Source organism: Zasmidium cellare (genome assembly GCF_010093935.1).
Source record: "Zasmidium cellare ATCC 36951 unplaced genomic scaffold M409scaffold_2, whole genome shotgun sequence".
NCBI lineage: Eukaryota > Fungi > Ascomycota > Dothideomycetes > Mycosphaerellales > Mycosphaerellaceae > Zasmidium > Zasmidium cellare.
The window spans coordinates 453-26,442 of NW_022986946.1; the positions used below are offsets into that span (position 1 = coordinate 453).

The following is a 25,990-nucleotide window of genomic DNA, read 5'->3' on the forward strand; positions in this document are numbered from 1 at the left end:
TTACTAGATTTATAAGCGTTTATAGCTACTATACTATAATAATACTATTATATATTTTTATATTAAAAGAGCTTATTCTTCTTATTACGATAATATTTTACTATACTATATATTAATTTATATAGTATATTATTATTAAAATATAGCTAGAGAGGAATAGATAGCTAGAAAAATAAGCTTTATCCGAACCCGAGCTTATTAAGCAGTTAATTACTAATTAATTAACGATATTATTAAGCAGACATTAAGCAAGTACCCTAACCCTTATTAATTACATAATTTACAGACATTAGACAGCTTAATTACTTGTTACGGTAACTAACTTAAGGCTAGGTTCAATTTAGAGCAGCACCTGGGCGAAGTAGTATTTGTATTGAGGTTCTCCACGAAGATCATGGAGCCATCTTCCACTACTAGTTCCGGATCTGGTCAGACAAAGCTGGGAAAGATACGCAAGAATTATGGTGGCGGCGGCTACAGTGGTGGCGGTGGACCTCAGCCAAGAGACGACGGTATAGCATGACCCAAAATTCTTTCCTAGAGGCCTTCGCCTACCACGTTCCATGAAATCAGAAACTTCGGCATCAACGCAGCTGCCAACGCAGCTGTAAACTTTCATGCCGCCACAGGTACCTCCATCGGTTGGGACTTGTCCACTGCAGACTGCTCCGCCACCGGCTTCTTCTCCGCCAGCTCAAGCTGAGGCTGCTCCTTCGTCCTCTTCTCCGGCACAGCGACATTCACTATCGCTCTCTCATACACTGGCTGTAGCTCTGGGAAGACCTTGGCCGCACGCTCGGGGAAGCTCAGGAGGTACGAACGCCAGTATTCTCTGCACGAGTCACAGAGTTGCACACCTCCAAAGCAATGTGTTGTCTCGGCGCCATATGAGCTTCGGTACAGGCATTTGTCGCAACGACCCTCGCCTTCCTCATCGATCTGCTTCGCCAGGCCAGCGATCAACAGCTCATCGCCCCTTGCGATTATGTCCTTGTATCGCCGCAGATCCTTCTCATCAACGACTCGCTCTTTCTGGGCATCGATTCGGTTCCACAGCTTGTAGTGATCACGAGTTTGGTCGACTACACCAGCGTCTTCACGGCGGCCGATGGTCATATCCTCCTCGACAAAACGGTACCTTCGCATCATCATGTGAAGGGGACCGCCAAAGTATCGCAGAAAGCTGGTGACACAGGCCATCTCTTTCTTGCGGCCCCAGGCTGCATCGAGTGCCCAGAGGACCTCCCGGCATTGCCTGTATGCTCCGATGCGATGCTCGTCTGGCATGTAGGCGAATGTGCTGTTGGTCTCGCCCTCGCTTCGGTGCTTGAAGAAAGAGACGGCGTCGTACTGCGAGAACGTCAGATGATTCACAAGTCCAGAGGGCGTTGGATCGTACCATGGTGTCACCAATCTCGGCGAGCAAGTTGAATTGCTCGTCCGTAAACCATACATCGTCCTGATCACTGCACGCCAGCGCTACAGCAATGGTGAAGCGGCACAATGCATCTGTATCCCGCATACGGAAGTATTGCTCTGGTGATTGTGCGAGAACGTTGACGTATCTTCTGAAGAACTCCCCGTGCCGTCTGCCGCTTGACTTGTCTCCTGAGACCAGCAAGAACGTCTTGTACTCACGGGCCATATCGGCGTGACCGGGTGTCCCCGCGAAGAGGTCGGAAAGAATGCCATCGAGGCTGTAGTTGAGCACATGATCGCCATCGGTGACGTCGAGCTGGTGCTGTCAGCTTGACAATGCTACGATAAAGGAAGAGAACTGACCAAATCGCCCTTGAACTCGGCAATGATCCCCATGACGATGATCCGCATGAAAGCCACATATCGGTTCCAGTTGGTGTAATGAGGAATGACCGTCCTGGTGTACTCCCATGCAGTTGCAAAGATCTCGCCTTTGATCTGCTGGGGAAGGTTGATCCCGTCGAGGTCATTGGCAATGTCTGGTGGGTAGTACCAAGTGTCGTACTCCCTGGGAGCACGCTTTGGCTCGGTCTTGAGTTCTTCCTCACGCATTGTGGGAATAAAATTCTAACAGATGGCAACGAACGAGGAGATCAGACACAAATTGTCGAAGACGGCTGTTCTCGCTTTGCTCAAGAACAGCGCAGTGCCGGCTAACGACAGGCTAAATCACACTGTCTGGGCTCTATTATTAAAGCTCGAAAGTATGCTGGTCATTGCTCTAACGTATGCAAGTCGAATCCTGCGGGTGTACGGTCGGTCCATTCCTGGCTTCGCGGCTGAGGGAATATTCATGTTCATGGAGTTCGGAGAAACAAAGTCCTGCACACGTGCATTTCATCGCAACGCTGACAGATGGAACGCTGATTGCATGATAACGAATGGAACGGATTACCGATCTGCTGGGGATACCCTGGAGAAGTCAATCTTTTTCTTCGCGTGCATACACTGCTTCGAAGAAGGCCGTAACTGCAAGCTGGGAGCCGGCCACCTCTCCAGAACTTCAACATGGCTCCCCCTACACAAGCTCATCTCTCAGAAGTATTCGCAGCAGTGGGCTGGACTGGCGTCGCCTGGATAGCCGCTGTTCTCTTTGTCGTCTATCAAATCACACAGACAATTCGAACTTGGCGACGACTCGGCCACGTCCCAGCTCCCTCCTGGCTGGCAAACATCTCCTACTTCTGGATCGCAAAGTACACATACTCTGGCCGTCAGTACTGGGTTCATCGCGAGTTACACGAGAAGCATGGGCCACTGATTCGAATCGGGCCAAACGAGGTGGTCACAAACGACCCTCAGGTATTGAAGAAGATCTCTGGTACAGACAACCGCTGGGCCCGAGATCCCTTCTACAAGACTGGCAAATTCAACCCATACCACGAAAACCTCTTCAGTCGACTCGACCCAAAGGAGCACCGGCAGGCCAAGTCGCGCACCATTGCGGCGTACAGCGGCCGTGAAACTCCCGATTTGGAAGTTGGCGTCGATGACCTGGTGAAGACGCTGATCAACAAGATTGGCACCAAGTATGCATCTCCATCCACTAATGTCAGAACACCACTTTTAGATCTTGGGAAGGCGAGCTGTTACTTCACTCTGGATGTCATCACGAGACTTGCGTTCGGTAAGGAGTTTGGTTACCTCAGCGAGGAAAAGGATCATTACAACTTCCTGGGCAGTCTTCATGATCTCTGGCCTCAAATGTCTACTTGTGCCGATGTTCCATGGATCAGGAAATTCTTGTTCTCGCCGGCCTTTTTGGCGTTGTTCGGACCAAAGCCCACTGACAGGGCTGGATTTGGGGCGCTGATGGGGTGAGTTCCTGTGAAGCCGGCAAATTTCTTCAATACTGATTGATGTAGGGTGGCAGCACATTACGTTGGCCAACGATTTGCTCCAGATGCAAAGCCGAAACAAGACATGCTGGTTTGTTGTCTCGGCCATAGTCATTCGGTGCATTCGAGTTGCTAACACTGCGCCAGGGCTCCATGATGAAGCACGGCCTTAACCAGACAGAGTGCGAGACAGAGGGCTTGTTCATGATCATTGCCGGGACTGAAAGCACCGCCTCTGCCATTCGCTCTGCTTTGATCCATACCATGACTACGCCACAGGTTTACCACAAGCTCAAGCAAGAGATCCGACTCGCCGAGCAGGAGGGCAGAGTGTCGAATCCGATCAAGATCCAAGAGGCGAAGCAGCTACCCTATCTGCAGGTGAGTATTGCTCCTTGACATTTTCGGTGTTACAGCTGACAGGGGGAGGCCGTCGTATATGAGTCGCTCAGAATGCGACCACCTCTCATCGGCTTCTTTCCCAAGGTCGTGCCGGAAGGCGGCGAGAACATCCTTGGCTACGAAATCCCAGCAGGGACTGCAATTGGCGTCAACATGTCTGCGATGCTGCGTTCGAAAGAGCTTTTCGGCGCAGACGCAGACATGTTCCGACCCGAACGCTTCATGGAACTTGACGAAACAAGACGCAAGCAGATGGAACGAGACGCCGAGCTTGCTTTTGGCAATGGGCAGTGGATGTGTGTTGGTAAAACGATTGCCTTCATGGAGATCAATAAGAGTGTCTTCGAGGTATGTTGTCGACGTTTGTGCTGTGATTTTTGAGCTTCACTGATGCCGATTGCTCCGGCAGATGTTCCGCAACTTCGACTTGCAATTGGCGCAGCCTTACGCTCCTAGTGAGATCATGACATACGGAACCTTTTTGGAAGACAACTTGATGGTCAGAGTTTCTAGAACTAGCGATGCTGCTGCGGCGTAGCTCGCCAGTGGTTTGGATGACCCAAACCAAGCCTCTGGGTCAAGTACGCTATTTCTATATCCAACTTGTAGCAGATGTTGAGACAGGCGATTCGTGAGATATCAAGGCAATCTCGATAGAAGTGCCCAGTCAAGTCAAAGTTATACTTTGACATCCCTCAGATACTGCTGATGAGCGCTGTACCAAACAACCATCTCTTCGATTCTCCTCTTAATACACACCGCCTCATTGACGAACAAGGCGGCCGACATTACCCTATCCGGTCTCAGCATCCGCCAATGAGGTGACAGGCTGATAATGGGAGGATTTGCAGGAAATGTACGTAGGATGCGCGAAACTCATTGGCCGGATGAACCAAAAGTCCGTTCGTTGCCCGCTGGCCGTCTAGGGATCTGCTTTCAACGATCCTACGAACAATCGTTTCAATGGCTCCGTGGGACTATGTCGCAAGCTTGATGTAGAAAAAGAACACATGCGTTGTTGTCGTGTGCTACTTCAACGATCTTGGTCAATTTAGGGAGCTTAGGTATTGGGGTATATTCTTGAACCAATCCTTTGAACAGAACAGTCTTCTCTGCTCCAGCACAGTCATCAGAAGCAACCATGGACAGTTCGGCGTCCTTCGTCTTTCCTTCAGGAGGAGAAGGCCTCCTCCGAACGACGTCCCTTCCATACCTCGCCGGCGCAATCGCCATTGCTGTATGTGCAGAACATCAAATCCATCCAGTTGGTAAACCGAGCTGACAGGTCATCAGGCGGTCGTCGTTGTTTTTTCTCGAATTGTGCATGCGAAATTCATTCACCCACTTCGAAACTTCCCCGGTCCTCTGCTCAACAGCGTGAGCTCGATCCCGGCTGCCTACCTCGTCTACAAGGGCACGCAGCCTCGCGCTTTCCAGAAGCTGCACAAGAAATATGGTGGGGATCGGACATCTTTTGATACTTGATGAAATGCTAATAAGTGGACCAAAGGCCCTGTCGTTCGCACTGGACCGAATGAATTGAGCTTCATCGGCGCTGATGCGTGGGAGGACATCTACGGCGTTCAGGTAAGCTGCATCAAGGAGCTCGTCCAGTGTATGGCGGATCACAAGCTAACCATGTTTATTCACGTGTAGAAAGTCGGCGCCAACTTCCAAAAAGACCCAGCCTGGCTTGCTGTTGTCTCGCCCAAGGACGGCCAAACTGGTGTTAGCCTTGCGCCGCCAGAAACGCACACTCGTCAGCGAAACGCACTAGGAGCTACCTTCACAAACGAGGCTCTGCTCACTCAAGAAGAGCATCTTCAGATTCACGTTGACAAGTTTATGGAAGTTTTGAGGGATCATTCAGCCAAGAACAAGGCTATTGACTTCTCTCACTGGTGTAAGTCGCTTCTGCCACCAGTAATGTCGATGCGAGATCTGACCACATTTTGCAGACACTTATCTGGCATTTGATATCATTGGCGAAGTCGTCTTCTCCGAGCCATTCGGCACTCTCGACGAAGGTGAGAATACTCAATGGGCGAGAGCAATCAACGACATTTTCCAATCCGGTGCCTGGGAGCAAGCTTTCGGACAAGTAGCAGGTGTCGGCACCTTGCTCCATCGTTTGATGGTTGAGGCTTTCATCCCGGAAGCACCCAAAATCTGGCGCCAGAAGCATCTTAACCAAGCCACGCAAAAGACGATGCGTCGACTTGCTAGCAAAGACCGTCCTCACCCAGACATGATCGGTCATATTCTCCAGAACAACGAGACTAAGAAGGCGAAGTTGTCCGAGACAGAACTCATTCTCAACATGGTCCAATTTATATCCGCAGGCAGTGAGACAACAGCCAGCCTTCTGACCGGTTGGACATACTTCCTCATCGCCAACCCTGAAGTTTACAAGAAGGTCGTCGAGGAGGTTCGGGGAACTTTCAAGTCTGCCGACGAGATTACGTGGGCAAGCATGGGCAAATTGGAATACCTCCAAGCAACCGTCGATGAAGCCCTCCGCCTTGTATCGCCAGCACCCTGCAATCAACACCGCGTTGTGCCCCCAACCGGCGCAGGCAACACCATCGACGGTCATTTCGTTCCCGCCGGCGTGACTGTCGCCACTGCGCCATGGGTCGCCGAGCGTCACCCTGACAACTTCACTGACCCAGAGAAGTTCGCACCTGAGCGGTGGCTCGGTGCTGAGCGATACAAAAACGACAAGCTGCATGCTTCGCAGCCATTCGGCTTGGGGGTACGGGCGTGTGTGGGAAAGAACTTGTCATACTTCGAAGCGAGATTGTTGATGGGTCAATTGATCTGGAACTTTGACTTGTCGTTTGACGACAGCGCAGAGGCTGTGGCTGCGAGGAAGAAGTGGGAGGAAGCGGACATGTTGGTGTGGCATGTCTGGGTCAAGCCTCCAATGCTGGTGAAGATGACTCAAGTGAAGCATTAGAGCAATGAATTAGAGACAAAACTGGGGAACGCCGGCTGTATGGTGCTGTGATCGGAGTCGTCGCTCCATATGGTACTTGCGATTGAGTTTGATTATGACGGGAGAAGATATCACATCATCGATACAGTACCGAGCATGCATCTAGAGCCGCATAGAAGTAGCCACAGGACCTATTTTTATTCCACTACAGTAAAGCATCGTCATTAACTCATTGATGCATTCTGCGACCGCCAGAATACCATTTGAGTCGACCAAGGAACTTAGCATGATCTGAGATGATCCCAGCTCCGCTGTACTTACAGGCTGCCATGCCATGGAATGAAGCAAGAGTCCGGCGTCGCTGAAAGTATTCCTCCGAGAGCCCCTACCAAGCTGAAGCATCTGGAGTAGAGAGTATGTGAGCGGTTCCAGAATAGAACGGAGAGCGTCTCTGCAGAAGCTCGAGGACACAGCAGAAGACGATTCACAAAGCTGCGCTACATTCACGGAAACAATAATTGACGACTATCGCAACATCGACAATGGTAGTGGCTTCTCGAAAGACCTGCCTGATCACAGGCTGCACACCGGGTGGCATCGGTGCAGCGTTGTGCGAGGAATTCCGCAAGCGAGGATTCCACGTTCTCGCCACCGTACGAAGCCCAGCAAAAGCCGCTTCGCTCGCTACAGGAGAGGAGAAATTCGGAAAAAATGAAGGGATCATTGAAGTGCTTTCGCTAGACGTTACGTCGAAACAGTCGATTCAGCAGTGCACGGAAGAAGCCAAAGCGAAAGGAATCGAGAAACTCGACGTACTCGTTAACAATGCTGGCGCCATGCTGATCGGGCCACTGCTCGATACGAATGTCGACGACGGAAGAAGACTTTTTGAGACGAATGTTTGGGGCATGCTAGCTGTCACGCAAGCCTTCTCTCCGGCGGTCATTGCCGCTAAAGGCTCAATCCTGAATATCTGCTCCATCGCTGGAGCCGTGCGGATGGCATGGCAAGGTGCCTACAACGGATCGAAAGCGGCCGAGACGTTCTTCTCTGAGACGTTACGAATCGAGATGGAACCCTTAGGGGTTCGCGTGGTCACTGCGATGGTCGGCGAGGTTGAAACGCAGATCTATCAATCTGGAGACTCTTACAAACTGCCAGAGGGCTCGTACTACAAGAATGTGGAGAAGTTCATCGTTGATCAGGGTGCTGGAAAGCTGCAGCAGAACAATGAGCCCGCCGCAAAAACTGCGAAGAGCTTGGTCGATGATGTGCTTAGGGGAATGTCAGGACAGACTTGGCGAGGAGGTGTTGCAGGAACGGCTAAAATTGCCCACTGGTTATTACCTGGCCGACTTTTCGTAAGTAAAGTCTGCGAATCTTTGCGGGTAATGCTAATATGCTTTATGAACCAGGAACGTATGCTACATTCGAATCGCGGCGTGTATCAGGTTGCTCCTCCTGCCACAGCGTGAGGCTCTTTGAAATGTTCTGGCGCATGTGTTTATCTGTGCGTTAGCCAGGGTACTGTGAAGGCCGTTGTGAAAGCTGTTTCTTGCATAACCGCTGTCACTGAAATTGTGTCATCGCTGTGCACATATCCTCAGCCTTGCCTGAAGCTGCGGAGTAGGGGTTTAAGAAACTCCGACTTTGTGTAGTGGAGTTTCCTCATGCCACACAGCTGCTCAAGCACTGGGGAGGCATTCGATAGCAACAAGTCAGATTTGAGAATAGTGGCAACGTTGTACAATGACTTGCTCCTGGGCCAGAGCTCGATACGACTGGAGGTATAGCTTGGGATTGACGGAGTTACCATGCCGTTCGGCCCCGGGTACATTGCAGGAAGGGGTCTAGCTACGCATCGTCAGGCTCAGATGACGGCGTTGTCTACTATCTCTTAATTAGCAACTTCGCATCCTACCAAGCAGTAACATTGTTCCCATGCTTCGTGTTTTTTGTCGATTCACTCACATCCAAGGCCAAATCAGCTCCCAATCTCAACGAGAATACCAACCCAGAGAAGACCACTCGCAACCGCAATCATGGGCAAGCACATCGCAGCACTAGCACCAGAGAAGCAGCAGACGCTCGCTCTCCAGGAGCGTGACACCCCCGAGCCTGGCCCAAATGAGATCCTTGTCGAGGTCAAGGCCCTCGCCTTCAACCCCGTCGACTTCTACCAGCGTGACTTCGGCTTCCCACCAGTGCCAGCCTACCCGGCCGTCTTTGGCTCGGACGTAGCTGGCATCGTGACCAAGCGTGGCTCCAACGTTAACGGCGGCTCGCCACCACCAGGCTCCCGTGTGGTCGCTTTCGCCTCGTCGTTCTACCAGAACGGCAACCCCAACTACGGTGCCTTCCAGCGTTACGTCTTGGCTCAGGCTGAGGGCGTCACTGCTCTGCCAGAGAACATCAGCTTCGAGCAGGGTGCTTCTCTGCCACTGGCTGTTCTTACAGCCTTGACCGCCTACACCACTGTCGGCATCCCCCTCTCCACCAGACACACGCCAGAGGACAAGCAGGCCATCATCATCTGGGGCGCCGCATCCAGCGTCGGCACGCTGGCCGTGCAGTCCGCCAAATCGCTCGGCTTCACTGTCTACGCCACCGCTAGTGCCAAGAACCACTCTTATATTAAGGAGCTCGGCGCCGACCACGTCTTCGACTACAGCGACTCCAACGTCGCCGCGTCGATGATCGAGCAGATCAAGAAGGATGGTGTCAAGATGCAGACGGCCCACGTTGTCTGCACGGGCGGTCTTGAGCCCACTTTGGAGATCCTGAAGGCGACCAAGGACAGCAGCGTCCCAGCCAAGGTCTCTCACTCCCCCCTTCTTCCAGAAGACCACCCGACCTTGGACAACACAGAGATCAAGTTCAACTTCCCTTCTATGGACAAGGAGGTTCGTGATGCTCACATCGCCGACAGCTTCCAGGGTTGGTTGGCCGATGGTCTCAAGGCTGGTACCGTGGTGCCGAGCCCACCGGTAGAGGTTGTTGGCCAAGGGTTTGAGTCCGTGAACAAGGCTTTGGATGCCGTGAAGGCGGGTGTCAGCTGCAAGAAGATTGCCATTTCCATTTGAGACATATCCTTCTCGTATATGGAAAGATAGAAGTAGGTAGATCGGTTTGAGGCCAAATGAAAATCGCCGCTGTACCAATCTCTCTCTCCTTGCCAATGCACACGTAGTGAAGAGTTACCCTCATGGTGGTCACGAACGATGGATCTCGTTGATGAACGGCTTATCGAAGCCACGTTCAATGTTGCTCCCCATGATCTCAAACACCCTGTCCACGAATCGATTATGTAGAGAGCTCATGTGCGGCGTGATGAAGCAATTTGGAGCATCCCACAGCGGGCTCTCCTTAGGCAAAGGCTCCGGATCGGCAGTGTCCAGTGCAGCTCCAATGATCCCGCTTCCATGCGCATCCAGCGCTTCAACTAGCTCGTCTTGCTTGACAATGTCGGCGCGGGCGATGTTTGAGAGGAAAGCACCGCCAGTGGGGCTATGCTGAGCAAGTATGGCGAACTCTTCCTTGCCTAGCAAATGGCGGGACTTGGGCGTAGAAGGCATTGTCAGGACCAACAAGTCGAGGCGTTGCGAGAGGAAGCCATGTAAGGATTGCTTGTCCGTACCCGAGAACCACTGCAGTGGGATTGTACCATCTGGATCTCCAGTTCCATCCAGGTAGTACTCTTGTGCCTTTCTTGATTCTGGGGTGTCTCTGGGCTTCGAGGTGAAGGCGAAGACCTCCATCCCGAAAGCTTTCGCCCCACGGCCAACTTGTCGTCCGATGGAGCCATATCCCAGAATGCCGACACGTTGGCCGAGCATATCTCGACTCTTCAAAGCAGTGCCCCATTCGCTCGACGCCCACTCTCGTTGTTGATGTTTCTCGGCCCACAGACTGTACTTCTTCTCGTATGCCATGTAAGTCAGGAACACCCACTCGGCCACTAGAAGGCAATAAGATATAGAGTCAGCGTTGTGGGTTTCTTACAGACGAGGCCCCTTCACTCACTAGTCGAGCCTTGTAACCCCCTGCTGGAACGTCCATCGAATGGATCGATCGCCACGCTGGAACAACTCCGACTTCTCAAGCCAATCGGTATCGGCATTGAACGAGTGTACGTACTTCAACCGCGGCGCTGCGCCCGGTGGAGGGAAAGCAGTGAAAGTGACCAAAACGTCGATATCTTGATATACCTCCACATTCGGGGGCATGGCTCCAGGCCGTACATTCATCCATGTGATGTTCGCTCGCAGCCTTTCAGCTGTTTGCCCAACCAGTGTTTTCGGTTCCTCGGCAGGAAAGGTAACAAGTACATTCAGAGGCTGATGGCTATTCATAACTGCGGTGCTGGGTCTTGTCAACGAGTTGGAGATGATTAACAGCCTGTGTGCCGTACTCGAGTGCATCATACAAGATGAAGATGACTAGACACGCAGCAAAGAGCTGAATCTTTCTATTATCAACGAGATCGACCATCAATGCTCACCATGATCCTTGTACCAATGCTGCAGGCATGAATTCATCCATTCTCGCGCCCTATGCGCCAAGTTTCACAAGAGACTGAGCTCACAGTCGGCCATCAGAGTCACCGGTATGTCATACCTCCGCTGAGATGGCCATATGATTACTGATCGAAAATATTCTGGTCCATAACGACTTTGTGAAAGTATAGACTGTGCTCATTGCTCGTCGACCGTGACAGCTCAGAGTTCCGTATGAGGACCAGGTCAAAGGCATCGGCTATGGTCATCGGCCGTGCTGATGCAAAGTGTTATCCATGGCACATGGCCGCTGGAGAGTCGGTACGGTCCGGACGAATGTTGCTCTGAGTGGGCAGGTAAACGATGGCTCAGCCTTGCGAAGAACCATCAGTTCCCATGCAGTGAAAGGCTGATGTCGCTGCTTGAAGACCTTGGAAGTACAACTCCAGCGGATGAGGAAGCGAAGTTGGTGAAGAATCTAGGACGTGATCTCGCGTTGTTTACGGATTTCCTCATTGAGATTGAGCAGCGTTTGTCAGCAGCGTCACCCTCCACGGCCCTTTCCCTGTAGACGACAACAACAATGATGGTATTCCTCCAAGCCTCTCAATGAGCCCTTCTCGTCTCCAGGCCAAGGCAAGTCATGTCTAGGGCAACCACTCCTGGTAATGATGAGCATGAGGAAGATATACGCATGTACTAATAGAATGAAATCTTTTCTAACCTTCTAATACCCTCCAATAATGACACCCGACACCTCCGACTGCGCCGTGTACGCCTAGATGCAAGCCCAGTACGCTGTATCAACGATCCGACTCGAGTATGGCCTATACCACATCTACTTCGCAGCCGGCGGCACATGCCTGCTCTTCCCAGCCGCCTCTTTCGCCAGGGCCCCGATCGAGCCGCTCTGCATAATGGCAATACTCGAAAGCTCACTGCCGACCTTGTGGGTCAACATCGTCCTCAACTCGACGGCGACCAGCGAGTCAACGCCATAATCAGCCGGCATCTTAGTCGTGTCGATATCGTCCGGCGCGATCATGAAGATATCCGCGAGCTTCTGCGTCAAAGCCTCGAGCACGATGGTCTCCGCCTCGCCTGCTGAAGACGCTTCTGCGAGACGAGCGGCGACTGAGTCTCCACCATCGCCCGAGGATGCGGCACCGCCTTGCTTGCGTGGCTGGCGGTAGCGAAGAGCTGCGAAACGGGCGTCACGGCCAAGTTGGGAAGAGCCATCACTGTCCCAGTGTGAGCCAGGGCCTTGGTTGATACCAGCGACGATTTGAGCTTGGGCAGGGTTGAGGATAGCAGATGCGAGGACTTCGTGGACCGTGTCTTCGTCCAGCCAGGCGTGGCCGAGCTTGGCCATACGAGCACGAACACCGGCGTTCTGGTCGACGTATCCGACAGACTTGACAGTCGCCAGGTCGATGGATACACATGGCAGGCCTTGCTTCGTTCTCCAGGTGGCGATGGCATCTTGGTAAGATCCTGCAGCGGAGTAGTTCGCCTGACTGGCGTTGCCGAGGATGCCGACGATCGAGGACAGCAAGACGAAGAAGTCGAGATCCTGCGTCTTGGGGAATGCGGCGTGCAGATTCCATGTACCGGCGACCTTGGGCTGGATGGCAGTGTTGTAGTCTTGGAGCGTCATCTGCTCGAGGATGGCGTCCTGTCAAGAGGTCAGTATGAATTGCACGGCGAGCAAAGAGACGGTTCCGACATACCTTGAGCACCATCGCTCCCTGAACGATACCTCGAACTGGAGGGAATCCTTCATCTTTGCAGGCTTGTAGAGCAGCATTGAGGTCAGCGATCTTGGAGACATCGCAGCTGATGCCCTTCACACGGCAGCCTGCTTGCTGGGCTTGCTCTTCGATGCTTGCGATTGAGCCAGCCTTTCCGGCGCTTCTTGACAGCAGGATGAGGTTCTTCGCTCCGTGCTGAATCATCCATCTAGCGAGAGATTGGCCAATACCACCGACACCGCCGACGAGCAGATAGGAAGCCTTGGGTGAGAGTCGAGTGCTGGTACGTTGTGGAATGATGGGCACCTGGGCGTCAGAGTCAACAGACAGGACGACTTTGCCGGTGTGTTTGCCAGTCTGTAGCAATCGGAAGGCCTTGGCTGCCTCTGCGATGGGGTAGACTGTCACTGGAGCGACCGGCTTGACGACCTTGGCAGCAGTCAGAGCAGCGACCTCCTTCAACACCCGGTGGACCTCGTCTTGTCGCTGGCGGACCATGGCAAGGACATCGACAGAGGAGAAGGACACGTGGCGGGCGAAGTTGCTCATGGCCAGGCTGCTATTGCGTTCCAGATCACTCTTTCCGATCTCGACGAAATGGCCGAACGGAGCAACAATGTCGAAGCTCGCCTGGAGCAAGGGACCAGCTAGCGAGTTGAGAACGACATCAACGCCGCGGTTGTTGGTTGCTGCGAGAACGTCCGGAACGAACGACTTGTTTCGGCTGTTGAAGATTCGGTCGGCGGGGATGCCAAACTTCTCAGTCAACAGCTTCTTCTTCTCGACAGATCCGACTGTTGCGTAGATGGTCGCACCGATGTGCTGGGCCAGAATGATGGCAGCCTGACCGACACCACCGGCAGCGGCGTGGATCAAGATGGACTGGCCAGCTCGCAGGCGAGCAGTGTCCAAAATGCTGTAGTAAGCCGTTGCGAAGACAAGAGGAATCGATGCAGCTGCCTCGAAGCTCAAATCACTGGGCATCGGCACCACCTTGGGGCACTGGACATATGCGTCGCTGGCAAACGGTCCATCGAGGAGGCACATGACCGAGTCGCCGACCTTGAGGCCTTGCTCTGCAGCTTCCGATCCGAGGTCAGTGATGGTGCCAGCGCACTCGAGACCCATGACACGCTCCTCGAGCGCTCCCATGGCGACCATGACATCGCGGAAGTTGACGCCATAAGCCTTGGGGCTGACCTTGACCACATCCTTGGCAATGGTCTCGGCAGTGCAGCAGGCTCGCTCGTCGTCTCCGAATGCAATGGTGTCCAGCATGCCAGGATTGCCGACTTGCAAGCTCAGTGGACGAGTCTCTTGACGCAGTGGACCGCTCTCAAAGACAGTCTCGCTGACCGGATCAGGCGAGAGGGCCTTGTTGCGGGAGATGTCCTTGAACATGCGTGGTACCAGGACGCTGCCAGCTCTCTCAGCATACTCAAAGTCAGAGAGATCGACTTCAGTGGCACTGGAGCTCAGCACTTGACCAAACTTCGCCTTCAAGATTTGAATGATGGTAGAGAGGCTTCCGTCTGACCACACGGGCGCCGCTGGGTCGAGGTCCAGAGTGAGGAGCTTACGACCGACGTACTCGTTTCGCAAACTGCGGAGGAAACCTGCTGCCAGGCTGTGCTCTGGCTTCTCGCAGTTCAGAACACCTCCTCGAGTTACCCACAGGAGGCCTTGACACGAGGTCGCCATGGCTTTGATTCCAGCCAGGCCCTCGTCGTCAAGGCCATGCAAGACAGCCTCTTCGCCTGCGTCTCCAACGAAGATACAGATCTTGTTGGCGTAGACATGCTTGGCGGCTGTCTCGAGAGTGGCGACGCCGTTGTAGGACGCTTCTTGACCGAGAGTCGACCGCAACGATTGCAGCCACTTCTCCGGAGCAGGGTTTCTGCTGCTAGTGACAATCACGCAGTCGTCCGCTGGTGGCAGCTTCGTTTCCGCTGGAGAGGTTGCTGTCGACATGATAGCGCTGGTGGCGTATGCCTCGTCCTCGCAATCGGGGATCTCGACATCGTTGCCGCTGAATCCAGTCTCCTTCAGTACTTGATCCCACAAGGCAGGGGTCAAGTTTGGACTGGTCTGGCGTTCAGCCTCCTCACTGAGCCACCAACCCGGCACCAGGCCGAAGACGAACTGCACGTCAAGCTGATCGTTGGTTGTCTCAACAAGCAAGAGCTTGCCTCCCGGCTTCAACAGCTTCCGCACATTGGCCATGGTCTTTCTCATTGACTCAGTAGCGTGCAGAACTTGGCAAGCAACGATGACATCGTAGCTGCCATACTCAAGCCCTTGAGCGACTGGGTCTTGCTCGATGTCGACCTTGCTGTACTGCATGATGTCGTCCCAGGCTGCGAATTCCTTCCTCGCAGCCTCGAAGAATCCGCTGGAGATGTCGGTGAAGTGGTAGGCGGAAGCCAACGGGCCTCCAGTCTCGGCGTTACCGATCACATCGAGCATATAGTGAGTACCGCCACCAGTACCACCGCCGATCTCGAGAATGCGTGATTGTGGGTTCTGTTGCACCACATCTTTGAGGAGAGAAGCGGCGTCTTCAAAGGAACGGTGCCACTTCAGGACGTTACGATAGTACTTGGTCAGGAGACTCTCCTCCATCATAAGCTCGAGTGGTGCCAGCTCGCCGCGGAGCATTGGGGCAAGGTGAGGACCAAGCTGGACGACCATCTCACCGTTGACGCTGGCAGTGCGAACGTTCTCGATGTGCTTCTTGCGCTCTTCAGGGCTGTCTTTCGTCCATGTCGCCGAGTCAGAACCAAGTACACCAGCATCCGCCAGCTTGATCTGGTCTTGCAACCAGGTGTAGTACTTCTGGAAGTACCCCTCGAGGCCAGGGCAGTAAGACTTGGGGACAAGACCAAGGGCGTCTTGAGCATAGTACACGCACACACGGCGCAGTTCTTCGACCATGTCAAGCTCGGTTGGATCTGGGGCATGTGCCATCTCGCGTCTCATCTTCTCGAGAGCAACCGGCGAGGTCATAGTAACGTCTGGCACCCACTCCAGCTTGCTGCAGACTTCGGCTTCCCATGGCTGAGCAACAGCAGGTGCAGAGCCTTGGCCGAGAGACTGGAAGGTCAAGTTGTCGAGCTTGACTGCAAGACCGCCGCCTACTCGGTCTGTCACAGAAATGTTGGTGCGGAAGGTCTGGGAGTCGGCGTGGCTGACGCTCGACAAGGCCTCGAGGTTTGCGGAAGGCTTCAGGTTCGACACCCAGAGGCTTTGGACAGACCTGGGGACCATGGCGCTGTCCATCTGGCCACCCGCTCGAGGCAGAGCAGTGTAAGCTGCCTGGACGATCGTGTCGAGGAGCACCGGCTGGATGATGCAGTCGGTGGGCAATGAGTTCGTTGGGTCAGTGTCGGGCATGCTGATTGACGAAACGGACTTGCTCTGCTCCTTGGAGTGCTCGATACTGTTGAGGTTCTGGAAAGCCGGTCCATGCTTGATGCCAACTCTGCGGAGAGTGGCGTAGAACTCTTCGACATCATACTTTCGAGTGTATCCGGTGAGCTTCTTGGAGCTGTTGACGAGAACACTGCTGTATTCAGCAGAGATCATGCCCTGTGCGTGCTGCTTCCAGTCGCCATCGGCTGAGACGCTGACGATCTCGAACTTCTTCCAGTCCTTGTACGCGATCGTCTTGTCGTCTGCTGGCGATAGGATGGTCTGCAGCTCGACGCCGTCGACGTTGTCCGGTACGATCAACGCAGCTTGCAAGTCGACCTCACGAAGATGGAATCCGAGGATTGGGGCTTGATCGCCCTGCTGAGCAGACATCTGCTGCACGGCCTCCATAGCCAAGCACATGAATGCAGCTCCCGGGTAGACAATGCTAGACTCGACAATGTGGTCTCGCAGCCAAGCGTTGTCGTTCAGCTTTAGGATGTTCCTCCACATTGGCGACGTTGGGTTTGACCATACCGCTACTTGGCCCAGCAACTCATGCGTAGGCTGGCTTCGCTCTCTGAATGCGCGGTTCAGGCGATTCTCTTGCCAATGTCGTGTCTCATGGACCCATGGGTATGAAGGAAGATCTGTCACCACGCTGACATTGGCTGGAACGCCTTCGGGGAAGTTGATCGCTTCAATCTTTATCCCGTGTCCTTGACAGAGGAGTGTGCCCGCGAGAGCCTGCATGCTCTGTCTTGCGTCGGTCTTTCGGACGAGACTGCCGCTGTATGGCAGCTGGAGGCCGTTGAAGAGGGGCAGGCCGAGAATGTCCTTCATGGCACTGCCAAGTGCGGTGTGAGGACCGATCTCGACAACGGAGTCGATGCTGCTCCCTGATGCATCGAAGTCTCCAAGCACCATGTCGGTGAAGGCGTCGACGAACTGCACTGGCTGAACCATACTGGCCACCCAGTGCTCAGGGTCGGTGAGCTGCTCGGCATCTTGGATGCGATCACCAGTGACTGGTGATGAGTATGCAATGGAGTCGAGCTCGCCTTGGTTTGGACCAGTCAGCTCCTCCTTGGTAAGAGCCTCGCCATAAGGCTCAGCGATGGGGTCCATGTGGTGAGAGTGGTAGGCAGCGTTGACTCTCAGCCGACGAGCGAATACGTTATCGGCCTTCATCATCTGCTCGACCTCCTCAACAGCCGCCACATCACCAGCGACAGTGACGCTCGAAGGGCTGTTGATGCAAGCTGCTACTGCTTTGCCGCCGCAGGTCAGCTTGGACAGGTACTCCTCGGTCTCATCGGCGCCAACACCAACAGCGATCATGCCACCCTTGAGTGATGACTTTGCGTTGTGGTTGGCAGTGAGCACCGCACGGTGGTATGCAACAGCCATGGCAGATCTCAAATCGAGTGCTCCAACAGTGTATGCAGCTGCGACCTCACCGCTGGAATGGCTGACGACTGCAACAGGGCTGATGCCCCATGATCGAAGGAGCTCAACCACGGCGATCTGGAGAGCCACGCAGATGGGAATGCTCATGCTCGTGTCGTTTACTCTGGTCGACTTCTCATCGCGGTCAAGCTCTTCGAACAGAGACCAGTCAGCGCCCATGCTTTGAAGGTGCTTCTCTGCAGCCTGTAGAGTTGCTCGGAACGATGGGTATCCTGAGATGAGCTCACGGCCCATGGCATGCCATTGTGCACCCTGGCCGGTGAAAGCAAATGCAAGGCGTTGCTTCCGCGAAGTACGACTAGGCTTGAACTGCATTGGGTTCTCCAGTGCCTTGGTGACATCTTCAAGACCGGAGGTTAACGAGATTGGCTGCGCTGCGATCCATGGGAAGAGACTGCGACGCTGGCCGAGGGTATAGACGATAGATTCGAGGAGTTCCTGAGGGTCACGGTTGCCACGGTAAGTCTCGAGGTATTCTCTCAGATTGCTGACCATGCTCTTGCAGGCCTTTTCGCTCTTCGCGCTGAGCATCAGCAGACCGACGGCATTGTCAGTCTTCTGTGCCACTGGAGTAGGCCCGAAATCGTCCAGCTTCCAGTTCTCTGTGCTCTCGATGATGACGTGGGCATTGGAACCACCATAACCGAAGTTGTTGATGGACGCTCTCTTCGCCTGGCCTGCTTGGACGGGCCACTTGATGGACTCCGTGACAAGCTTCAGCCGCCACTCCTCGAAGGGGATTTTCCTGTTCAACTCCTGGAAGTTGACCGACGGTGGGATGATGTTGTTCTCCATGGCCAGAATGACTTTGATAATGCCAGCAAGACCACTTGTCGTCTCGGCGTGACCGATGTTGGTCTTCGCCGATCCAATGAGAAGAGGCTGATTGGGGAGTCTTCCATGCTTGAACATGGATGCCATAGCGCCAGCCTCGATGAAGTCGCCCGTTGGAGTACCCGTTCCATGGGCTTCGAAGTACTGCGTATCGCGAGGATCAAGCTTGGCTCGCCTGTAGCACTCTTGCATCATGGCCGTTTGGGCTGCTTGACTGGGCGAGGTAATGCTCTCTGTCTTGCCGTCTTGGTTGAGGGCAGTCTCCCGTACCACTGCACGGATTGGATCGCGGTCGATGAGGGCGTCTGCTAGACGCTTGACGATGATAGTCGCAACACCGTCACCTCGACCGTAGCCATTAGCTCGCTGGTCGAAGGCGTATGATCTACCGTCCTGCCCGAGAAAACTGTTGAAGTCAGCAATGTTCAGACAGGAACTCATACATCCTCGACTTACCTTCCCGACGACATGGAGTTAAACGTATCCGGATTCAACATCAGATTCGAGCCACCAACGATGGCCATGTCGCTTTCACGACTTCTCAGCGAATGCACTGCCTGATGCAACGCTACCAGCGTCGTCGAGCAACCGGTGTCAATGGTCATACTTGCGCCTCGCAAGTCAAAGAAATGTGATACACGGTTGGCAGCAAAGGCTGAGCCCGTGCCGATGGCGTAGTTTCGTGGCAGATTGTCTCCATCTCGGACGAGGTTGTCCTTGTAGTCCTGGACTGTAATGCCGGCGTAGACGGAGGTTGGAGAGCCCTCGAGTTGGGCCAGAGAGAGGCCGGCTGTGGGATTGTCAGCGGCTTTGAAGGTGAGTGACTTTCGGGGATGCTTACCGTTTTCTATTGCTTCGTATACAGATTCGAGCTGGAGTCGGAATTGAGGATCAAGGGCCTGAAATCACAGTAAGTTGTTGCTCGTATCTACAGAGATGGCAAGACTTACTGCTGCAGTTTCTGCTGATAGGTTAAAGAATGCGGCGTCGAAGTGCGCCAGATCTTCACTGATGAAGTGGGCACCGGCGACATTATGCTGTTGCGAACATCAGAGACTGTGACATCCTTCGACAACGGCGGACTTACGGTCCCAGACTTCTCTGGGTTCTTGTGATAGACAGAAGTGGTATTGAATCTGTCTGAAGGAATCTTGGACCAAGCGCTTCGGCCTTCCGACAGCAGCTTCCAGAAGCCTTGAGGATCTTTGGCATCTCCTGCAAACTTGCATCCCAGCCCAATGATGGCGATGGGCTCGGTGCCAGGGCGAGGCTCCTCTATGCTGCCCATGTTTGCGGTGGGTAACGAGTAATGGTTAGTCGCAATGCGGCGGTGTTGAAGGGAGCGACCACACGTTCGAGAGTTGAAGCTCGAAGTGCGCCTACTCTACTACGACGCAACGATAGACAAGGATCGATCGATTGAGAGGAATGGAGCATAGGGAGAGCTTCAAAGTCTATGTGCGAGGACGAAGAAAAGGTACATGTCACGATTCACATATGAGCACGGTGATTCTACCGCGGAGCAACAGGCGCAACCCAACAGAACGGCGGACATACTGCTCCCAAGCCATGGATCCCGACAGAACGACAATGCCGTCACGACAGCCTAATTAGAATCTCTTGGAAAGGATTCGCCGCAGCCCATGTGCGCAGGGTCGAAGCGTGGTGGTGGAGCTGGATCAGCAGCAGCAAAACGTGGCGGAAGAACAGAAAGCTCGGAGCCTCAGCCCGCCTATACCTTTTCTCCGAGCCCGCTATCCGGGCTGCCATACCACCACATTCACGCCAATGCAACAGCAGACAGCGCCCTAGAAACATTGTGGAGGCTTTGTACTGTGTGCAAAGCGTCGTCGTCGTCGGTACGCTTCAAAATTCTCGTGCAACGTTGCTGTTTAACAGCAATCGGCATCTTTTACAACCAAAGCCTTGCCGCTAGGCTCATTTACTGCCCGCCATGAAGTTGGGCATCGTCCAGACTGTATTCAGTCTGCAACCCAACATTACCTCGCTTTTCGGGCCCCATCTCTCCTCCGACGCCCTCATCGTTCCACCAACGACGCCCGATTTCCCGGCCCAGCTCCAGCAACGATGGACCGACGTAAACGCACCATCGTATGATCTTGGCGCAATCAAGCCGGCCACAGAGGACGATGTACAGTCAATCGTCAAGATTGCGAGCGATAACAGCCTGCCATTCTTCGTCATTGGTGGAGGCCATGGTATTTCAAACTACAGCACTTTCGGCGGACTGGCCATCGATATGGGAGGTTTCAAGTCGGTGTCTTTCTCGGACGACAAGTCACGTTTGACGATTGGCGGGTCAGTCAAGATCTTCCAGCTCATCAAGCCTCTATTTGATGCGGGTCGTGAGCTGCCTCTGGGGTCGTGTGAATGTGTCGGTGTCGTGGGTGCAACTCTTGGTGGCGGTATTGGAGGTCTGCAGGGTGAGCGAGGCTTGCTGCTCGATGCATTGGAATCCGTGAACATTGTCACGTCAAAGGGCAAGCTAGTGGAGGCCTCAGCATCAAACAACAAGGAACTCTTCTGGGCGCTGCGTGGAGCTGGCAGCAACTTTGGCATTGTGACCTCTGCCACGTACAAGCTGCCAAAGATCTCAAACGATGGCATGTACATGAACGCCGACTTCTTGTTCCCAGCAGCCGCGAACAGGTCGTTCTTTGAGATCTTGAAGGCTACGGAAAAGGAGATGTCTTCGAAGCTCGCGATCAACGCTGTAGCGGCGTATAATCGTCAGGTTGGCGCAGTGAGTATTTCCAACGTCCCAATCTCTTAGCTATTGCTGACTTGCTTTCTAGCCAATGCTCGCAGTCAACGCCATCTACTACGGTCCCATGTCCGAAGGCAGGAAGCTGGTCGAGTCCTTCGAGAAGATGCAACCCATGATGTCCAACGTCACCATGGTACCCGCCTGGGACATTATCGATGCGGCCTTCTTCCGGTCATTCGGTCAGGACAATGGTGCCTGCACACCGAACCAGCACATCAACATCTATAGCGTGGTCCTCAGACAAATTCATACGCCTACATTCGAGTCTTTCTTCGGTCAGCTGGTTCGATTTTGGGATGACCACCCATCTTTCCAAGGCCGATGGTTGATGCAGCGATACGCTACCGACGGCCCACTGGCGACCGCTGATGAGGCTTCTGCGTATGGCCATCGTCATGCCAAGATGTATATGTAAGTATCATTCTCCACCCATGTGTTCAAAGCCCTCTTACTGACAATCCGTTACAGGAACTTCGAAGGCTTTTACGAAGACCGAAGCCTCGACGACGACGTCAACGAGTTCTGGACCAGCGCACGAGAAGCTTTCACCAAAACTGGCGGTTACGGTCGCCTCTCTGTCTATCCCAACTATGCTCGAGGCGATGAAGGTGCCGAAGCATGGTATGGCGAAAGTCTACCACGGTTGCAAGAGGTCAAGCAGAAATACGATCCGGAGGGACTGTTCAGCGTTCACAATCCCATCCCCTTGAGGCAGCCACATAGAGATCTTGTATAGAGCTAGAAAAGAACGAAACGGACTGATCCAGGGCAGAGAAAAAGCCGTCTTGAATGTTGCGGCGAGCAGGAATGGGATGATAACAGGGACAGGTATCTGGAGAATTCGGTGTATGAAATGGCTTGTCTTTAAGGGAGTGTTGCACAAAAAGGACTTTGACCCTCATATTTTCAGTCAAAGAGGAATGCATATAACTATCATATTCTCCGACTCGTCAAGGGCAACAACGCTTCTGCTCGCCCTTCAAGCTAGCAAGCTAGCTTGCGAGCCATGGAGATGAATCTTCAGCTCAACTTTTGTTGCAGCTGGAATAAATGAGAGAAGCAATGTGATAGTTTAGACCTACAGAAGTACTTGCAATCCCTCGCCCAGATGCTTCTTCACTCGCTCCAACACTTCCTGTACCATGCTTTCTTCATAATACGCCTCATTGTAATCCAACGACAATGTCAGCTGCCCTCTGAATGTCCACGCATACAGCAGCGTCTGTCTGGTCATCATCGAAACCCCAAATCGGAAATTCTCGACCTCAATATCCCCGTACTGGCCAGGGAAGAACTTCTCGACGACTCCCAGACTGCTGAGCGTAACGCCACTTGGAGGCTTTGCTGGTGGCCCTGCCGCGAACAAAGCATCTCGATGGAACTTGTAGGCCCAGCAGAGGGATTTCATGAGTTGGGGGGTGCACCAAGTTTTGTACTCGTTCGAAAGCTCGCGAGCGGCAGAAACAAAGTCAGAGTCGTAGGGTACGGTTGGCGTAATGCTTGCCACGTACGTCTGGCAGGCGTGTGCGGGCTCGTTGTATGGAGGCTGAAGATGTGGCCGAGCGTTGGTGGCCATGACGGTAGTATAGCCCTTCTGCTTGTCTTCGTTGCTTTCGGCGAAGGAAAAGTAAGTGCGTGCTAGAGCTGTGTGGACTGCAGCGGAGACACTGATGTTTTGCTTTTTGCAAGCTTCCACCACGGAGTCGCTCTGTGAAACAGACAGAGCAAGTTCTCGGTGCTGTGTCTTGCCAGGTAACAGTTTGTTGTCGCCCTGATATGGCAGTCCTCCAGATTGCACAGCCTTGGCGTGGAACGATGAGATGGTGTCCTTTGCATACTTCTTGGTCTCCTCGTCCACGTCGAAAGAAGCTCCAGCTGCCGTCTCCAAGCATGGTGACGGCCAGCGTCTAGATTCTGCGAGAAGCTCGACCGGCGATGTCTTCTTAGCTAGGTGCTCGATCAGCTTGTCAAAGATCATGCAGCAGCCCAGAGCATCCGTCCGCCAGTGTTGGCTGAGAAAGACCAGTTCCATTGATTTCGGGAGGAAGTACAAGCTTGGAAGATCTCGTGGACCACTCGATTGAATGATTTCGTCTGCCGTGCTGTCATTCGAAGAGAAGAATGTCGCCTCCGCCCAATCTTCGACAACATTTTCGTTCAGAGTCTCGAAGTGCTTTGTGAATTCAACAGGGCGGACGGTAAGGCCGGGAAATTCGACTGCAAGGCACTTCCATGCAGCTCTGACATCGGTCTTGGTGAACTTGTGCTCTGTAGAGTTCGATGCTATGGAGCAGACACAGTGAATGCCCCAGTGCTCCTTGCCGATGGGTTTGAAGGCCCGTGACATTTGAAGGTAGACCTTCTCATAGTCGCTGAACTCTTCAGCAGGTTCGTTCTGATCGATTGCCATCTTGTTGAAGTGTTCTGTTAACCAAAGGGTGAGATTACCGTCGACGGCAACACGAGAATGATCTCTCAGCTGTGTTGCCACGCTTCACGCATGATCCTCAAGTGCAGCCTTGCGGGCGTGGTCTCGGAGGATTCGACGTTTTGTGTCGGCCAAATACATTTGTCCGCGCAGTGGGCTGCAGCATAATCAAGCACAACTGACGAAAAAGACATTGGACATATCGCAAGCGACAGCGACATCGACCAATTTGATTATACAGCAAACACAATCAGTCATGTCTTGGTCGGAGAGTGAAGCCGGTGTCTACCAACGCCCCGTTGGCGAAAACGAAGAATTCATCAAGCTTATCGGGGATCGTGCACACGGCCTTGGTCGTGAGCATTGGTCTGTGACATCCAGCGCAACATTCCAGCTGGCACAACCAATCGAAGACGAAAATATCGTCCAAAAATGTCGTCAAGCATGGAAGAATCTTCGTTTCCAGCACCCAAGCATTGCTTCCACGGCCGGAGACTCCAAGTTGAGCTACAACATCCCCGACGACAAGACTCTGGATTCCTGGGCAGACGAGACTTTGCACATATGTCAGGACAAGGAATCCCTAGAAGACTTGGTTGCGTCCTTCAAACCCACCAAATTCGTGACGGCCCACCTGCTGCTTCGCGAGTCGACAATTGTGCTTCACTTTCCCCATTGGCGTACGGACGGCTACGGCGCTCTTCTCTTGATCGACGCTTTGCTTGAGAATCTGAAAGGAGGGATCACTGGCAGCACAAAGGTACCAGGCGAGCAAGTTTGGGGACAAGAGGTCTCTCGCCTTGTGCCAACCGTGGAAGACGTTCTCAAACTGCCAGAAGAAGCCACTCCGGAAGTCTGTGAAGAGGCAAAGAAGTTTCTCGCTACAGCAGCTCTTCTTCATGGAACAGTCGGTCTTGAGGCTTCGCCTGAAAGTGAAGGTGCTCTCCCAAAAGGCACGAAAGGTGTCAATACTCGCCTCTCCCGCAGCGACACGGAGCGAATTGAGAAAGCCTGCCTAGAACAAAACTTGACACTGGAAGCCGCAGTGCAAGCTTCCTGTGCTGCATTGACTTACCAACAGGCCGCCGAAGATCAAAAAGAAAAGCCATACACCAGCACAATGCGTTTCAGCCTACGCCCGTTCATGGACGCTCCGTGGAATGGAGCCGAGTTCGCCTCTGCGCTTTGCACTGGTGGCTATTTGGAACAGGTCCAGGCTTCAAACTCCTGGCTGCAGAATGCAAAACACTATACAGACAAGTACAACATTGGGGTGACCAAGGACTTTTTGCAGACTCGGCGCCAATATGCAAAAGCGTGTCTGAGTGCTTTGCGTCAGACTCCGCCCCCAAAACCTCCAGCTTCAAGCGAGATCGATATCTCCAGTGTCGGTGACGCCGAGAAGCTCGTTTCACCGCAGTACACAGACGAGGACGGCAGAGTAGTGATCGAAGTTCGAGACGTAAGCATCGGAGTCGAGACACTGAGCCGACAAGTCTACTGCTTCCTGTGGAAGTATCACGGTCAGCTCGAGCTGCGTCTGGTGTACAACGAAGCGTTCTACGATGTTTCACGGATGGAGCGTATCATTGATGGGTTACGCAAAGTACTTTTGGAGAACTTGTGCAACTAGACTAACTTCGGTTCGTATGGCAGCTGAATCCCACGTGGTGGACATCCCCAGAGGAAGGCATCCTGCTGTGGCATGACGTATATACACAGTACCTCCATAAACTGTTGTACGATGATATAGAATTGCTCCGCTGCTATCTTGAGTGACCGCCAAGTCCCCGTTGCAACCTCGCCGCCGCCCACTGATTGGACGAGCGTCCTTCCTGAATCGGACTAGCCGACGTGACGCACGGATATTATTCACATGAAGGTCCGTTCGGGGTTACTGCCCTCCGTCTCACGAAGAAAGTGACGAAATGGTCGGTGACCATGGCCGTCAGTGTTGCAAGCGAGAAGTCACCGCATGCACTCTCACAGATTGTCTGCCGTGCCATGCCAACATACTCAGCACCGAATGTCGAGCATATCGTCTGCAGCGAAGATGGCGGCTCACGAGCGGGAAGCCGATGAGTTCGACAGATCAACATCAGACTTGTCCACTTTCTCTTTGCCTGTTTTGAACTTTTCTACCTTGGACATATCC

General features: G+C 53.4%; 10 protein-coding genes across 10 annotated transcripts; 6 read left to right on the plus strand and 4 right to left on the minus strand.

The window, feature by feature from the left end:
- Positions 1 to 615: 615 nt before the first annotated feature.
- On the minus strand, positions 616 to 2,031 carry M409DRAFT_49148 (uncharacterized protein; the record flags this gene model as incomplete). The annotated part of the gene is made up of 3 exons (XM_033811161.1): positions 616 to 1,350; positions 1,400 to 1,735; positions 1,783 to 2,031. The coding sequence occupies 3 exons, from the start codon at positions 2,029 to 2,031 to the stop codon at positions 616 to 618; spliced, it is 1,320 nt and encodes a 439-aa protein (XP_033673479.1).
- A 456-nt stretch (positions 2,032 to 2,487) lies between these two features.
- On the plus strand, positions 2,488 to 4,257 carry M409DRAFT_62366 (uncharacterized protein; the record flags this gene model as incomplete). The annotated part of the gene is made up of 5 exons (XM_033815138.1): positions 2,488 to 3,296; positions 3,345 to 3,408; positions 3,465 to 3,698; positions 3,741 to 4,067; positions 4,129 to 4,257. The coding sequence occupies 5 exons, from the start codon at positions 2,488 to 2,490 to the stop codon at positions 4,255 to 4,257; spliced, it is 1,563 nt and encodes a 520-aa protein (XP_033673480.1).
- Positions 4,258 to 4,860: 603 nt separating this feature from the next.
- M409DRAFT_49150 (uncharacterized protein) lies at positions 4,861 to 6,678 on the plus strand (the record flags this gene model as incomplete). Its single annotated transcript, XM_033811162.1, has 5 exons — positions 4,861 to 4,956; positions 5,013 to 5,175; positions 5,230 to 5,306; positions 5,376 to 5,622; positions 5,678 to 6,678. 5 exons carry the CDS (start codon positions 4,861 to 4,863, stop codon positions 6,676 to 6,678), a joined length of 1,584 nt encoding a protein of 527 aa, XP_033673481.1.
- Positions 6,679 to 7,199: 521 nt separating this feature from the next.
- On the plus strand, positions 7,200 to 8,132 carry M409DRAFT_49151 (uncharacterized protein; the record flags this gene model as incomplete). The annotated part of the gene is made up of 2 exons (XM_033811163.1): positions 7,200 to 8,018; positions 8,073 to 8,132. The coding sequence occupies 2 exons, from the start codon at positions 7,200 to 7,202 to the stop codon at positions 8,130 to 8,132; spliced, it is 879 nt and encodes a 292-aa protein (XP_033673482.1).
- Positions 8,133 to 8,699: 567 nt separating this feature from the next.
- On the plus strand, positions 8,700 to 9,740 carry M409DRAFT_16558 (uncharacterized protein; the record flags this gene model as incomplete). Its single annotated transcript, XM_033803667.1, has 1 exon — positions 8,700 to 9,740. The coding sequence occupies one exon, from the start codon at positions 8,700 to 8,702 to the stop codon at positions 9,738 to 9,740; it is 1,041 nt and encodes a 346-aa protein (XP_033673483.1).
- Positions 9,741 to 9,869: 129 nt separating this feature from the next.
- Positions 9,870 to 10,589, minus strand: M409DRAFT_16559 (uncharacterized protein; the record flags this gene model as incomplete). The annotated part of the gene is made up of 1 exon (XM_033803668.1): positions 9,870 to 10,589. One exon carries the CDS (start codon positions 10,587 to 10,589, stop codon positions 9,870 to 9,872), a length of 720 nt encoding a protein of 239 aa, XP_033673484.1.
- A 1,402-nt stretch (positions 10,590 to 11,991) lies between these two features.
- On the minus strand, positions 11,992 to 19,907 carry M409DRAFT_35505 (uncharacterized protein; the record flags this gene model as incomplete). The annotated part of the gene is made up of 6 exons (XM_033810409.1): positions 11,992 to 12,828; positions 12,884 to 19,055; positions 19,115 to 19,409; positions 19,461 to 19,518; positions 19,570 to 19,656; positions 19,677 to 19,907. 6 exons carry the CDS (start codon positions 19,905 to 19,907, stop codon positions 11,992 to 11,994), a joined length of 7,680 nt encoding a protein of 2,559 aa, XP_033673485.1.
- Positions 19,908 to 20,573: 666 nt separating this feature from the next.
- On the plus strand, positions 20,574 to 22,143 carry M409DRAFT_62371 (uncharacterized protein; the record flags this gene model as incomplete). The annotated part of the gene is made up of 3 exons (XM_033815139.1): positions 20,574 to 21,383; positions 21,436 to 21,818; positions 21,876 to 22,143. The coding sequence occupies 3 exons, from the start codon at positions 20,574 to 20,576 to the stop codon at positions 22,141 to 22,143; spliced, it is 1,461 nt and encodes a 486-aa protein (XP_033673486.1).
- Positions 22,144 to 22,485: 342 nt separating this feature from the next.
- Positions 22,486 to 23,817, minus strand: M409DRAFT_49156 (uncharacterized protein; the record flags this gene model as incomplete). The annotated part of the gene is made up of 1 exon (XM_033811164.1): positions 22,486 to 23,817. One exon carries the CDS (start codon positions 23,815 to 23,817, stop codon positions 22,486 to 22,488), a length of 1,332 nt encoding a protein of 443 aa, XP_033673487.1.
- A 274-nt stretch (positions 23,818 to 24,091) lies between these two features.
- M409DRAFT_16563 (uncharacterized protein) lies at positions 24,092 to 25,468 on the plus strand (the record flags this gene model as incomplete). Its single annotated transcript, XM_033803669.1, has 1 exon — positions 24,092 to 25,468. One exon carries the CDS (start codon positions 24,092 to 24,094, stop codon positions 25,466 to 25,468), a length of 1,377 nt encoding a protein of 458 aa, XP_033673488.1.
- Positions 25,469 to 25,990: the final 522 nt, after the last annotated feature.